Source organism: Balaenoptera borealis (genome assembly GCF_965194805.1).
Source record: "Balaenoptera borealis genome assembly, chromosome: 10".
Classification (NCBI taxonomy): domain Eukaryota; kingdom Metazoa; phylum Chordata; class Mammalia; order Artiodactyla; family Balaenopteridae; genus Balaenoptera; species Balaenoptera borealis.
This window is the reverse complement of record NC_138874.1, coordinates 369050-384953: the sequence shown is the minus strand read 5'-3', so window position 1 is coordinate 384953 and position 15904 is coordinate 369050. Positions and strand designations below refer to the sequence as shown.

The window sequence follows — 15904 nt, the reverse complement described above, 5'->3', positions numbered from 1 at the left end:
CAGATACACCACAAAGAGAAAGTAGCGTGCACAAAAATTATATATGACCTTTGGAGGGGGGTAGAGGCAGTTAGAGAAGGCTTTCCTTTGGAAATGAAGAAATTTCATTCATACAAGGCAAATGAATTATATATAATATATTAAAAATATTAGTAGTTATATGCTGGATCCAACACACAAGTGCTGGCAATCACTTATTATTATCCTTTTATATGTCTTATTTTACTCATCCATCCCATGAAAGCTTCTTGGGGGTAGGAATGCCTTGACATCGGGTTTATGACTATTTCATGTCAACAGGTTTTGTTTGTAATAGGCCCTGACTAATATTTGTCAAATTAATATATCACCCTTTTTTTTCATTGTGCAAGTATCATTTAGTACAGTTATATCTTTTAACACAGGGGTCCCCAACCCCCGGGCAGCAGACCGGTACCGGTCCATGGCCTGTTAGGAACCCGGCCGCGCAGCAGGAGGTGAGCGGCGGGTGAGCGAGCGAAGCTTCATATGCCGCTCCCCATGGCTCCCCATCGCTCGCCTTACCGCCTGAACCATCCCCCACCCCCGTCCGTGGAAAAATTGTCTTCCACAAAACCGGTCCCTGGCGCCAAAAAGGTTGGGGACCGCTGACTTAATGTACATCATTGTTAATATCATTGCTATCATAATATCACAATGCTCATAGCATAGCAAGAATAACATATAAAGATACAATTTAAGAAAAATGCTTTTTAATGAATATGCCCTAACCACTATTCCATAACTCTTGCAAATCTATAGCAACGAGCCTCCCACCAGAACATGATATTCCCGTATATAAATATGCCTGTGCATTGGTCTCAACTTCTGTGATGGAAATCATGAGGATTATTTTACAGTCACAGTTCACTTTTTGTTTGCTTTATTGTTTGTCCTGGGATCTAAATCAATTTCATTAAAAATTTTGTCTAAGAATGTTAAATCATAAAAACTTGTTTTGTTGAAAAATGTTTAAAACCCATGAAATGAGACCTACTTTTCTTTTGGCATCAGAGGTAGGTAAATGCCTATCTATTAAATGGAGCATGGTCTTTTGATAGTAAATTTAGCCTATGAGTACGTTCATTTTACAGTATTCACTCAGGCTTAAACTATCCTAATTCCTTTCAGAGAGTAAAGCAAGAACACGATCACATGACTGTCTGGGTTTCCGAAATGCTAAGTCTTTATAAAGGCCTTATGGATTTTGAGTAATAAAGCAAGTGCTGGCCTGTTAAGTAGGTTAATCTGATCCATGCACTATGTAAACCAGAATGTAATTTTAGGTACTATGGTTTTATATCACAGTTGACTCCATAATTTTCAGAAGAACTTGCCTAATTACAGGAGTATATTTTCTTAGAAAATAAATTCATTTTGATATTTAAATGATTTTAACATTCTATTTGAGTAATCTTTTATTTATAAATATTGTATTTTTAATTAAAACATTCATCACATTTTTGTAGTCATGAAACATATAGTGGGTAAAGTGTCCCAAAATTGATAAATGATTGCCATTTCATTGTGACCACTTCAAAAGAACTTTATTACCAAATAATTAGGGAAAATGGAAATTATATTCTTGCTTATAAGTTAGCCCAGGTCACTAATTCTTTAAATAAATATTTTTGAGGGTTTATTTTGTACCAGGTACTGTAGTAGGCATTAGGTGTACTCCTGGGAAAGAAAACAAAGCAAAGTAGGCAAAATAGACCATTGAACAACTTTTTTCATGTAGTCTTCCCATGGACTTCTATGCATTTTATTTTTTGGATATCTTGGCCTACCACTTAGAATATAATGACTTTAAACTTTATGCATATTTCTAACAAGCTTATTTATCTGATTCCTTGGCCTACTGAAAGTAGCAGGGGATTGCCTTAAGTCACATATACTGACAATACAGATGATAACAAATTCACCCAGATAGAAGCCACACTTGCCAAAGGATCACAATAGTAATTTGAAATAGTATTTCTCTGGCTCTGCCCCAGTCTGCTGCATGAGAATATCAATCTTGCCTATCCTCCAGTTTCTTCCCCAATACTTCTGAGAGTCCCCTGGGGATATCTCAGCCAGAGTTTCTTAAAAGGATAGTCCTCTTCTCCATTTCCAGATCACTGTGGTAGTAGCACCCATCACTGCCAACCAGGGCATTAGCTATGTCACAGATGGCAGCCAATGGCATTGTGACCAATGTCCACCTAGTTCTGGAACCATGGCTACTATGGCCTTGCTCTCTCACTCTCCATAGAGATTAGAGGATACCTTTTTATATTAGGGTAGGCTAAGCTGCTGTAATTACAAAATGTGGGGAAAAAATGCAATGGCTGAGGGAATACAGAGATGTTTTTCTCTCACATGACCGTCCAGGTTAGTGTTGACTTCAGCAAGAAATGCTTCTCAAGCAACCGTGTAAGAAGAACTAGGGCCCTGCCCATCTTGAACAAATAGATTCCAAGGTTGCTCTGCCCCCTGCCCTCCCAGCCGCAGGAAGGGAGAGAGCCTGTGGGGGAGACCCAGCCCTACTCAAAAGCCTCAGCTAAGATTCTGTTCAGCGAGAACAGGACACATGGCCCTTCCTCCCTCAGAGGTTAGGCTGAGAAGCACAGGCCCTCCTGGGCCACTCCCCAGCCGCCACTCCGTTATTCTGTCTTTTTATGGACAGCAAGCTGTCACCTCCACCCCTGTCTTGTTTCACCGTCCTAGACCTTTCTTTGCAGCCCCCTAGCTCTGACACCCAGAGCAGTGGAGAGCATCCTTGGTCACATAACCTATTCCATCTCTACACTAGGCAGGTCCTTTTTCCATCCATATAGACAACTTTTAAAAACCTTTACTACTCTTTGCAAGTCCACTCTCCTTCCCACCAACCCCCAGCTTTAAAAGATGACCTGCCCGGGCTTCCCTGGTGGCGCAGTGGTTGAGAATCTGCCTGCCAATGCAGGGGACACGGGTTCGAGCCCTGGTCTGGGAAGATCCCACATGCCACGGAGCAACTAAGCCCGTGAGCCACAACTACTGAGCCTGCGCGTCTGGAGCCTGTGCTCCGCAACAAGAGAGGCCGCGATAGTGAGAGGCCTGCGCACCGCAATGAAGAGTGGCCCCCGCTTGCCACAACTGGAGAAAGCCCTCGCACAGAAATGAAGACCCAACACAAGCCAAAAATAAATAAATAAATAAATAAATAAATAAATTCTGTCCTACTCTCTGCTTGGAAAATACTGTTTAAAAAAAAAAAAAAAGATGACCTGCCCTCCTACTGCAGAGTAAAGATAGAGGTCCTCAACTATGAACCACTTCAGCCCTCTTCCCAACATGGCCACTCTTCTTTTCCTTCTATCCCAGAGGAAGATGCATCCCTACTTCTTTCTTTTCTTTTTTTTTTTTTTTAAACATTTATTTATTTATTTATTTACTTATTTATTTATTTGGTTGGTTGGTTGGTTGTGCCGGGTCTTAGTTGTGGCACGTGGGCTTCTTAGTTGTGGCATGCAAATGCTTAGTTGTGGCATGCATGTGGGATCTAGTTCCCTGACCAGGGATCGAACCTGGGTCCCCTGCATTGGGAGTGTGGAGTCTTACCCACTGTGCCACCAGGGAAGTCCCCCTGCTTCTTGATCCCACTCTTCTTTCTAATATTATTCTTGTCTGTCTCATTCAAGATCTTGTTCCATTAAGTATTCCTGCTTTCTCATAATTTGAATCTCATTATCTCTCCAGTAAAATATTCAGTCCTTGAGGCTGTACACATGCTTTCCTTTTGCCTCATGCTATTTTTTATTTCCCCTTTTTTTCTTTTTAAACCAGGTCTCTTAAAAGACTCCTCTATATTTAATTGTCATGTCTTTACCTCTTGTCTACTGTCCAGCCTTTTGCAGTCCTGATGTAAAGGAGCACACTAAGCTCTGTGCAGCCCCATATTCATGCAACAATTCATATGTTTATTGAGCACCTTCTCTGCAGGCACAGAGGATTTAGTAGTGAAAAAAATGAAAGTCTTTGTCCTCTTGGAGTTTACATTCTACTAAGGAAAGGCAGGAAAAAAATTGAATATTTGTTAGCTGTGTCTATGATATGTGATATGTGCTAAAGAGAAAAATAAGTCATGATAAGGGAGTTAGAACGACATTGTTATTTTAAACAAGTGGTCAGGAAAGGCCTCTCGGATAAATATTTGAGCAGAGACCTGAAGCAAGTGAGAAAGCTGTCCACATGGATAACTGAGGGAAGAGCATTTCAACAAGGAAATAGCATGTACTAAGGCCCTGAGGCAGGAACATTACCGTACACAGGAAGGACAGTAAAGGGCCAATGTGACTGGAGCAGAACAGGGGAAGGAGGAAGAGGAGAAGATGAGGCCAGAGAGGCAGCTGGTGCCAGATCCACAGGGCCTTGGAGGCTGAGGTAAGAATTCTGAGGGGGGCCATCGGAGGGGTTTGAGCAAAGGAATGACCTGCTCATTAAGGAGACACTCAGTGATGTGTGCAAAAGACCCAAAAAAGCAGAGTCATCAGTTAGGACACTATAAGAATAATCCAGACAGGAGATGATGGTCATCTGCACTGGGGAGGTGTCTGTGGAAGGGGTGAGAAATGACTTTGATTCCTGATATGTTTCCAAGAGCTGACAGGCTGAATAGCGCTGGGACCTACCACCTGCCCCTCCAGGGGAGTTTCTTCCCCACACTCCACCTTGCTCTGCCTCACTTAGGGCCCAGGAGGCTGATCCTTACAGGCTACATTATGTCTGACTTCCCTTTGGGTTTGGCTCATGAGAGGCTCCTGCAGAAGATCAGAAGGCAGGGTGAGCATGAAGTCAGAGTACTGGTCTCCCTGCTTCCTCCCCGCCACCACAGGTTGGCTGTGACTCTCTACCTGAGGCTACAGCTCTCCCCTACGGTTACCCTGTCTGGATCCCATGAAACCTTTCCCTGTCCTCCCTTCTTCACACCAAGGGGATAACGTCAGTTCCTGCTGTCGCTAGCTCAAGGGTGAACTACTATCCTTTGTTGGTTTTCCTGAACCTCACCCACAACTTTATAAATAGTCCCTTTAATAAGCTTTCCTCAGACTCTTGTGCTCTTGACTCATACTGGGAACTAGGGCATCTAATGTAAAAACAGAAGAACATTTTTAAAATCACTGTTATTTACCTGCTTTTCTCCCCAGTAAAATGTTAACTCCTTGAGGACAGAAGCTGTTATATTCCTGTTTCTATTCCCATGATGTGAAGTAGGTAGCGTTTGCTACAGTTGTGTCAATGAGTATTATATATGATGATCCCACCTGAGTCCTTAGGAATAGTCTAAATTATGTTTGATATGAAAGATTAATCAAAAGTAGGATGTGTGTGTGTGTCCATCTTAGTGCTTACAGGTATAAGCTCCACCTTGCTGGATCATTCAATTCCCTGGAATCAAAAGAGAATTTTAAGAAAAAGTTGAGTAGCTTTCTTATTACTCATTGTTCTCATGAAGATATCTAAACAACAGTTTTGTTGATTTTACCAATTGTTTCTGAACTGGAAAGAAATAGTATTTGTTCCCACTTTCTTAAGATCATAAATTTTTTTTCCAGTAATTTTAAAGGTAGATTGTGTTTTATTACAGTTAACTGTTAAGTTACAGTGTTTTATTTGCATAACATTTTAATGACACTTATTTCTATTATATTTGGTTATATACAATCATAAGATTATCAATGTGATTGTTTTCCTACTAGTTTTTTGTTTTAATATTGCATTTTGTTATTGATGTTTTCTGTTGATCTAAAGAATATTTTATCTCCACATATTTATAATTCTAATTTTGTGACTTGCTTTTTTTTCTTTCTTCCTTCCTTCCTTCCTTTTCTCCCTCCCTCCCTTCCTCCCTCCCTCCTTCCCTCCTTCCTTCCTTCCTTCCTTCTTTTCTTTCTCTCCTTGACTTCTTTCTGTTATTTCCTTTGGGCTAGACCTTAAACAGTAGTCTGAGCAGCCTTGAGGTATAGTTTTAATGAAAGCTTTGCTGAGTAATCGTTTGGTATAAAATCCCAACCATTAATAGAAAACAGAAAGCAATATCTTTTCAAGGTTAACTTTCTTTGTGCTTGCTCCCATGAATAACACACACTCACTGAATTCATTTAATTATTACCTTGACTCAACTATATTTAAGGTCCATCTTTCTAATGAGGAGAACAAAAAAATCCATAAGTTTATGAGAGCAGATTGTCGAAGAATATATTCATTAAAGTTAAATTAGAACCATGGAGTTTTGCTTATATAAAATTGTAGCCGATACCTCAGGAAAATGTCTAGGAATACCCTATTGAGTATATAGTTTGTTGTTGTTTTTTAACTAAAAAGATAGAGCCTTCTTTTTCTTCTTTTCTCCCTTTTTTTATTTTTGGCATTATTACGTATTCTCACAACCTAAATAAATTTTTTTCTTTTTAGAGATAAACATTATATACGAGAAAGTACTTATTTATTTGGTGGGGTTTAAAATAAATTTGAAAACTGAATTAACACTTGACTTTACCGAAGCCAAGGTGCTTTTGAAACCTGTGGGACTGTAGCAGCTCTAGTCTATTTGAGAAGTAGTCTTTCAGGGAGTATCACCAAACATTAGCTATCTGTGCAGTTCCTTTCACCTCTACTCAACCCTATTAACAGGTAAATTATGACTATTTGTAGGGTATTTTTTATCGTTGTTATCCATTTGGAAGATCACAACCATAATGACGGTTGTGAAATAGTAAAATAATGAAAATATAAAATAATGAAAAATAACAAGTGTTGACTTAAATCATTTATTTTTCTGAAAGTTTCCTAAAGTTCCTATGAGAGAGACCATTTAACTCAAGCCACCACTTTCCCAGGAAAGAAGGTGGTAAAGTTTACACTGAAATCCCCAGGCTGAGTACCAGAGAGGGAAGAGAGAGCTGAAAAGATTGGTCTGATGGCAGCTGCTTGTTTGAAAATCTGCCTGGTTCAGGCTTCAAAGTAGACTGTGCCCTCCTGCACCCATTTCCCAGCTTGGCGACCTTGCACAGCATGCTTACTTTGGCCCTCAGTAAAATGAGAGGAGTTTGCCAGGTTACTTATTTTCGAACTCTGCCCCATGGAGCAGTAGGGTTTCTTGGAGTTTCCTCAAGAGTCCGACAGTGGGTAGAAGGGGAGGACCAACCAGAGCTGGTTTTTTTGTAATTGTTTTACAATTTTTTTCAATAAAGGCTTATTTAGTTCAAAAAACTTGATCGCCACCAAGGTCCCTTCTAGCTCAATGAAAGTGCGTTGTTTTGTTTGCAGGGGGTTTTTTTCTTCATTTCTTTTTGAGGGGATAACCTTGTGAATACAGTTGAACGGTAAAAGTACTAAATTACTGTTTGATTTGGAAAAGCTAAATGAATGAACTCATGTGAGAGCCTCACTTTCCTTTAAATAGAAAGGGGCGGGGAGAAAAAACACATAGGATTTTAGCCCTGGAAGAAAATCCCCATATTGGGACAAAAGCTTGGAACTGCCAGCAGTGAGGGATTTAAGATAACTCATGAAAAGTGAAAAACTAAAGAGAATATTTGGTCTAACTTTCTTTTTTAATTTGAGATGATAATCTTATAAATCAATTTCGTTGTATTTTAAATAGAGATAACGTGCCCTACTATTTGCTTTGGGCAATTTTCTAAGCTCTTGGGTAAATTATTATGCATATGTCACAACACATTGCTTCAAAAGTTATTCATGGCTATTATTAATTGATTTCTCCATGTACATAGAAAACTGTTAAAGCTACCTGAGTTATAGTTCCTTATTGTTTATGGAATACCCAAACAAGCATCTGTATTAAAACTAAATAGGTCAATTTTCTAGCTAATTATAGAGACCTAATTTTTGTTTTTTTGTCATCTTATTGGGATGAGAACAAGGGAAGTAGTGGTTATTCTTGGACCTCACATTCAGCAATTCCTCACATTTCTTTCTGTACATGGCAAAATTGGTTAATAGCACCAATTCCAGAGTCAGGCAGCTTGAATAAGTCATTTTACCTCTCTCTGCCACTGTTTCCTTATAATCATATAATTATGTTTTCTACTTCATAATGTTGTTGTGGGGATAAGTGAATTAATATATGTGATGCACTTAGTATAGTCCCTGGCCTATAGTTGGCATGGTTTTGTGTATTATTGTTAGCCATTATTACATTATTGAGAAAGCGGAGATTTTTTTTTTTTTACATCTTTATTGGAGTATAATTGCTTTACAATGTTGTGTTAGTTTCTGCTGTATAACACAGTGAAATCAGCTATACGTATACATATATCCCCATATCCCCTCCCTCTTGCATTTCCCTCCCTCCCACCCTCCCTATCCCACCCCTCTAGGTGGTCACAAAGCACCAAGCTGATCTCCCTGTGCTATGCGGCTGCTTCCCACTAGCTATCTGTTTTACATTTGGTAGTGTATATATGTCAGTGCTACTCTCTCACTTCGTCCCAGCTTATCCTCCCCCCTCCCTGTGTCCTCAAGTCCATTCTCTACGTTTGCATCTTTATTCCTGTCCTGCCCCTAGGTTCTTCAGAACCTTTTTTTTTTTTTTTTTTTTTAGATTCCATATATATGTGTTAGCATACAGTATTTGTTTTTCTCTTTCTGACTTACTTCACTCTGTATGACAGACTCTAGGTCCATCCACCTCACTACAAATAACTCAATTTTGTTTCTTTTTATGGCTGAGTAATATTCCTTTGTATATATGTACCACATCTTCTTTATCCATTCATCTATCGATGGACACCTAGGTTGAAAAGCAGACATTTTAACCCTTAAGGAAAATCCAACCTACGTGAGAGATGAGAGTCTCTGTGCTTAGGAAGGTGGAAAGGTATATTCTCACTCATTTGTGAGAATGAGTTCAAAATAAAATTAATATGGCAATATTCCATGAAAAGGATTGGTACACAGATACCAGAGTCTTGAGGACCTTTTAGGATGCTCTGTTCCAGGCAAGAGGTAAAAATGTCCTGAACTACTGTCTTAGTTCTTTCAGGCTGCTATAACAAAAATACCATAGTCTAGGTGGTTTATAAACAACAGAAATTTATTCTCACAGTTGAGGAGGCTGAGAAGTCCAAGATCAAAGTGCCAGCAGACCCCATGTCTGGTGAGGGCCCACTTCCCGGTTTATGGTGGCCATCTTCTTGCTATGTCCTCACATGGTGGAAGAGCAGAGAGAGCTCTCTGGGGTCTCTTTTATAAGGACACCAATCACATTCATGAGGACACTACCCTCATGACCTAAAAACCTCCCAAAGGCCCCACCTTCTAGTACACATTCAGGGTTAGGATTTCAGCATATGAATTTTGAGGGGACACAAACATTTGGTCTATTACAACTACTCTTGTGGTATTGGAGTAGAAGGAAAAGGATATGTGAAAGATTACAGGCTTATATTTAGGGCAAGAGGAAGAAGACACTAACCTTAGACTTTCAAAGTGGGTGACTAGCATTATGGATGTAACAAACCCAGGATTGTTCTTTGGTTTCCAAATAGTTTCTATATATTGAGAAATAAGGAATGCAAAATTTAAAAGACTAATAAAGATTAAATGTGGTCATATCATATACTATATGATTTGTATAATAATTAAATAGCTAGTAATCTTCATAAGGAAGCATGTAGATAAGATCTTTTAAAGAATTTTCCTCCAGTTAAGAAAAACATGTCCTATTTTTTCAATTCTCTCATTTTGGTTCCTACATTATATTGTATCAAGCCTAGAGATTTGTTATTCTTTGATTCTTATATCCCAAGACTACTGATGTAGTGATGTGAGGAACTCGGGCATAAAACCTGTTGAGAATTAAACCATCGCCTTCTGCATTTAATCCAACATACTATATATGATATATACAGTTTTTCAGAGTTGCAAATAACTTTGGTCTATTATTTCATATGTATTTTTATTGTTTCCAGGTTCGATGGATGATGTACTGGATTGTCTTTGCTCTCTATACTGTGATTGAAACAGTAGCAGATCAGACAGTTGCTTGGTAAGTTCTAGTGTTGACAAAAGGCCAGACTATAGACTCTTTATTAGGTGTCCTGAGTTTTTATCCTGCTCTGGCTGTTAACTGAGTGAATTTGATCCATCTACGTAATTATCCATTGTATCATTTTCTTCATCTGGTTTCCCCACAAGAACATTACTTCCCTTACGAAATCCCCCAGGTGAAGGCAGCTCACCCTTCTCCCCACATGCCACTCCCTGCCCATCTCCCACACACCTCCCACTACCTTGGAATAGAGAAAAGTTGGTTGTCATTATCTTTTTTCCACAATGATGACTTCAGACTGTTTTTTCTTGATTACTTCCTAAACGACTCCTCTTTTGAAGCCCACAGCATCTGGTTTTAGCGCTCCCTTCCCATCCTTAAAAGTCTCATCTACAAACATTCAAACTGGATGACGTCAAATCCACACAGAAACACCCCCCAGCACCAGCTCCTTGACTGCTCTATTCCAAACAGCATGGGGCAAAATTAAAACATGTTTATATCCTCAAGGATTTAACATTTTACTGAGGAGCAATACTTAATGGAACAACTTGAATCTCCTTGTGCTGTATTTCAGTAGTGCATTTCCATCTACACCTTTCCATCACTTGGAGAAATCCTCCTTTCAAACTCTTTAAACTTTTACTACCTTGCCACTATCTTTAACCGCCTTTGCTGCACAAACCTTCATCCTAAATTAGCCCAACAATTGCTTTTCTTTGCTTCTTTACCCAGGCTACCAGTTGAGCTGAAAAAAATCAGCTGCTCATATTGGTATCAGTTTGAAAGTCACCATTCCTTTTACTTGCTTTTGGTCAGTGGCTACTTCCATTCCCTCCTGTATCTGTTTCAAACATTTACTGTTCTCTGCTTAAACTGTCTTTCTGACTTTGCTATTCTCATCATATTCTCATAGCACACTAGGTCACATTGGATTGCTAGGAAAAAACGGAAGTCATCAGACTTAAATGTTCTTAACAACCTGCCTTTATTTATCAACTTCTCTGTATCTGCATCAATCTTTCTCTTCCTGCCTCTGTCCCACAGCTCATTTATTTACCTGTTATGTTTTGGTGTAGGGGTTTGGGGAGGGTTTGTTTGTTTTTAAGTGGCAGAACACAGATTCCAAGCCATGCTAGGTCTCTTAAATTTCAATGCTCTCTCTTTAAAGACTTCTATTTTTTTTTCCTGATTGCAGATGTAGCATATATACACTATTAAAAAGTAAACAACATAGAAAAAGCTTACCACGAGCAATGATAGTCCAGAAACTCCTCTGTAACTGCACTGTGCAGAGACCCTTTGTAGACTACACAAGAGTCATTCCTCACTGCCCCCTGCCCATCTGTCTCATCAGAAGAGCCCAGATTTTTTTTTATCATGTATCTTAGTACTTCATGTACCACAAGATGCTGGTCCCCTCATGATGTATTAGTTAACTTTTGCTGTGGCAACAAACAACCCTAAAAGCACAATGGGTTAGAAAAACAAACATTCATTTCTTGCTCAAGCTATATGAGGACAAATGATTGGCTGCAACTTTGCTGGGCTCAGCTCAGTTTTAAGTGTCTTCTTGTTCAAGGACCAAGGCTAAAGAAGCAGCTGTTCTCGTGGCAAAAAGCAAAAGCAAAAATTGAAAGCAAGAGGTTGGGGGTGTTGAGGTGAGGGAGTCAAAGGGCATTTAAAAAAGTGTCTCCTTGCATGTGACATATGTCACACTCATATTCTGTTGCCCAAAGCAGGTCACATGGCTAAAGCCATGGTCATTGCTTGAGGAAGTGTATTCAGCCTACCGAGAAGGCACTGAAAAATCAAGTGGGAAGGGACATGGGTATATTACCCTAATTCCCAGGTTACCACAATGGCAATTCCATTCTCCTTTCAAGTGAACAGTTTAGGTCTGTCAAGTGCTGCAGTTCTGGCCAAATGAAATCGGAGGGGACGTTTTCTGGGAGTTCTAAGGGAAGGAGATGTGTATATGGGGTAACACTGTACACTTGACGCTTATAAAGGTGACTCCTGGTGCTTGGAGATGTGTCCAGGGAATGCCATGACAGCTACGCTCTGCAGACAGGGTGGGTGTACCTTACTATCCTGGTTATAAATGCTATTAATGCCCTCTCTGAACTGCCACAGTCAGTTTGGCAGCTTGGCTGTGCTTGTCTAAACAGAGCAATCTTGTACTAGAAGGTGTGAATCACTCCGGGGGTCAGGTTGCTCTGATCTGTATAGTCAATGAGATTTTGTCAATTCAAACATGGTTGTTTCCCTGATCACAACTTTTTACATGTGAAAACTTAACCCAGTGACTGAACTTTGTAAAAAATTTTTTTTGCGATTTCCTCATGGTCTGCACTTTATTTTCACTGGCGTTTTTTTCTAATTTTTTCTTGTTAGGTTCCCCCTGTACTATGAGCTTAAGATTGCTTTTGTCATATGGCTGCTCTCTCCCTATACCAAAGGAGCAAGTTTAATATATAGAAAATTCCTTCATCCACTACTTTCTTCAAAGGAAAGGGTAAGATATACAGATTATTTCCACAAATCACTTGTTAGAAATGTATATCATCACATGCTATATGCTATAAAATGAGTGAAACTATTATGTTAAGGGGGAGAAGTCCCAGTTTTCAGCTTCTTGTCACTCTTTTTAAATAAAATTAATATTTATGGGTTTCATTTTTTTTCTAGGAGATTGATGATTATATTGTACAAGCAAAGGAACGAGGCTATGAGACTATGGTAAACTTTGGGCGGCAAGGTTTAAATTTAGCAGCTACTGCTGCTGTCACTGCAGCAGTGAAGGTAATTTTTTATTTACCTTTTATTTTTTTTTAATCCAGTGTCACATTGTCAATGAAAAAAATAAGGTGGCTTTTTACTTCAGATCATTATAAAATTTTGGAACAAATTTACGTTCTGTTTATTTCTGTAATACTAGAAAAAAAACAAGTAGATTATTTTAAAGGCATTTTAACATGTGTTTTCTATAATTGTTGGATATTTTGAAACTCTTAATTGATGATGAAATGAGAGCTAGTTAGTAAATAAAACATACTGGAAATTGTCATTTTGTCATAATTTTCCTACTTTATAACCTTAAAATAGTTTTGAGTAAATCACCTTTAGTAAAGATGACCATTCTTTCTTTCTCTGTCTTTGGTGTTTTTTCCCTCTCTCTCTCCATGGCAATATCTTGGTAGGATTTCTGGCTTACTTCTGCACCCATACTTCAACCAGTTTGAGGTAACTGATTATTCAAAATAAGGCATGAAAAATTTCTGTTCTTAAAACTTAAGATTTTACTTAGCCAATTACTAATGTCATGTGATGTGTTTTACAAGCCAGATTATCAAAGGAATGCCTTCTGTGAAAATTCGCATTATGGCTTTTGGATTTCTTTGCATGTAGTAATTAGTGTGGTTTATTTTAAATACCATAGCATAATTGGTTTTGGTGTGTAGTATATGGAAGGAAAACAGGTTTCAGATCCATAAAGTGCTGAGTGTGACTTTCTAAGTAACCATCAGTGATTTACTTAACTTCTCGATTGGGAGGATGGCGAGGAGGAGAAAATGAGGTGGAAGAGAACTAAAGTCCTCCGCTGCTGTATATGAAAGTAGAGGTTTTAAAGTGGTTGCCTGCAGGGGGATGGAGAGAAGGGGACAGAGGGCTTCTTGCTTTCTTTTGTTACAAAATTTAGCATTATTTAACTTTACAAATGAAGTACATGTATTTATTTACACCCCAAAGAAGATGCTTTCTGAGTTTTCCATACTTAAAAGCAACATTCAACGTGATTCTATGGCAAAAAACTAAAAATTAACTTTCGACATCAAAAATTGCTTAGAAAATGTACACATTTTAGAACATTGTTTTAGGAAACATAGAAGCACGCAAATCCCATTTGCCCTCTTCTTTTTTTTCTTTATTTGGCTGCATTGGGTCTTCGTTGCTGTGCGCGGGCTTTCTCTAGTTGCGGTGGGCGAGCGGGGGCTGCTCTTCTTTGCGGTACGTGGACTTCTCATCGCGGTGGCTTCTCTTGTGTGGAGCACGGGCTCTAGGCGCGCCGGCTTCAGTAATTGTGGTACGCGGGCTCAGTAGTTGTGGCTCGCAGGCTATAGTGCGCAGGCTCAGTAGCTGTGGTGCACGGGCCTAGTTAGTTGCTCCTCAGCATGTGGGATCTTCCTGGACCAGGGTGCGAACCCACGTCCCCTGCTTTGGCAGGCGGATTCTTAACCACTGCACCACTAGGGAAGTCCCTGCCCTGTTCACTTTAACACTTAAATATAGTTTATAATCCTACATACTCTGTGAGACACCTCCCTACATATTGTCACTATTTTGTAGGATATTTATTTTATTTTGACTTACTACCGCCAAACTCTGTGTGAGGAATCAGAAACCCCAACTAGATCATCTTATCCTGGTTCCCTTCTCATTTATTTTTATTTTATACATACTTTGCTGCCATCAGTATTTAACATACGATATATTTATTCAACATGTATGTATTTAATGTATTTAACATCTATATGTATGTATGTTTTTTAATATTTATTTATTTATTTATTTAATTATTTTGGCTGCACCCGGTCTTAGTTGCAGCATGTGGGATCTAGTTCCCCGACCAAGGATCGAACCCGGGCCCCCTGCATTGGGAGCCAGAGTCTTACCCATTGGACTTCCAGGGAAGTCCCTATGTATGTATTTAATGCCTACCATATGGTAGGTGCTTGGGATGCAGCAATGAACAAAATAGATACAGTCCTTACCCTCACAGGCTACTACTGTCAAGCTGAATGTGTATTCACTAACTGAAAATTTTACCTCATCTTTGGTTGCTTAGAGCCTACCCCTTGCCCTCCACTATGAAAATAAGCATTATCTGGTAATTCCCTGGCAGTGCAGTGGTTAGGACTCCGCACTTTCACTGCTGAGGGCCAGGGTTCAATCCCTAGTCGGGGAACTAAGATCCCACAAGCTTCACGGTGCAGACAAAAAAAATAAATAAAAAATAAAATAAAAATAAGCATCATCTCACAGAAACACTTTGCTGTAGAAAGGCTATAAAAGTAATTCTATGTTTCTCTGGCTTCTTTGTTGTTCAATGTTTGTTTTTATTTATACAGTTAACAAATCAAAACCACCTCCCCACTTCAAAGGCAGGAAACAGAGATCATAAAAGTCATTTAAGTTACCACTGCAAAACAAACAAACACACATCCTGTAATTTGAATTCACTTTGGAATGCTCTCTTTTGTTTGTGATCTCGTGATCCTTTTGTTATCAAGCTCACTGTATGAGGCAACCCTCACCATTCTCCTCCTGAGCACAGGAATGTTGGCATCAACCATACTGGATTTTATTCATTAGAAATAGTCGTTAAATATGCTGAACACAGCATAATGTTAACACTATTTGCCTCAAGTTTTACTGTGCCTATTTTAAAGTAGGGGAAATTAGTTTCATCTCTGGAGATGTCAAAGAAAGGCGGTGTGATGGAAGAATCACTGAACCAGACACTTCATACGGAAGAGTAAATTGAAACTGAAATAGGAAATAGGTCAAGTTTAAGGAGAAACTGCAAGAAAGCTAATAGAAAGACTTGAGAATTATTAAACATTTTTTTTGCAATATATGGTTTGTTAAAAATATCTTTCAGGCTAAAAATATTGGACTCTCAGTGTGACCTTTAAAGATCAGCAGTACCGCTGACTAGTTTTCCCAGGTTGAACCGCCTGAGCATGTTAAGGATGAAAATAGGAATCTAATCAGAACATTTATTACACCGTAAAGCAATTTTCTGAAAATGTTACTCAGTTCTGTGACCTCATTACCAGG

At 39.1% G+C, this 15904-nt stretch overlaps 1 protein-coding gene across 3 annotated transcripts in view; it reads left to right on the top strand.

Annotated features, from left to right (window-relative positions):
- REEP3 (receptor accessory protein 3) overlaps positions 1–15904 on the top strand; it is a 96396-nt gene that overhangs the window by 63468 nt on the left and 17024 nt on the right. For all 3 annotated transcript variants that reach the window (XM_082407522.1, XM_082407523.1, XM_082407524.1), the window contains exons 3-5: positions 9981–10057; positions 12458–12578; positions 12752–12865. In XM_082407522.1, coding sequence (XP_082263648.1) covers positions 9981–10057; positions 12458–12578; positions 12752–12865 — 312 coding nt within the window. The remainder of the gene's footprint in view (positions 1–9980; positions 10058–12457; positions 12579–12751; positions 12866–15904) is intronic.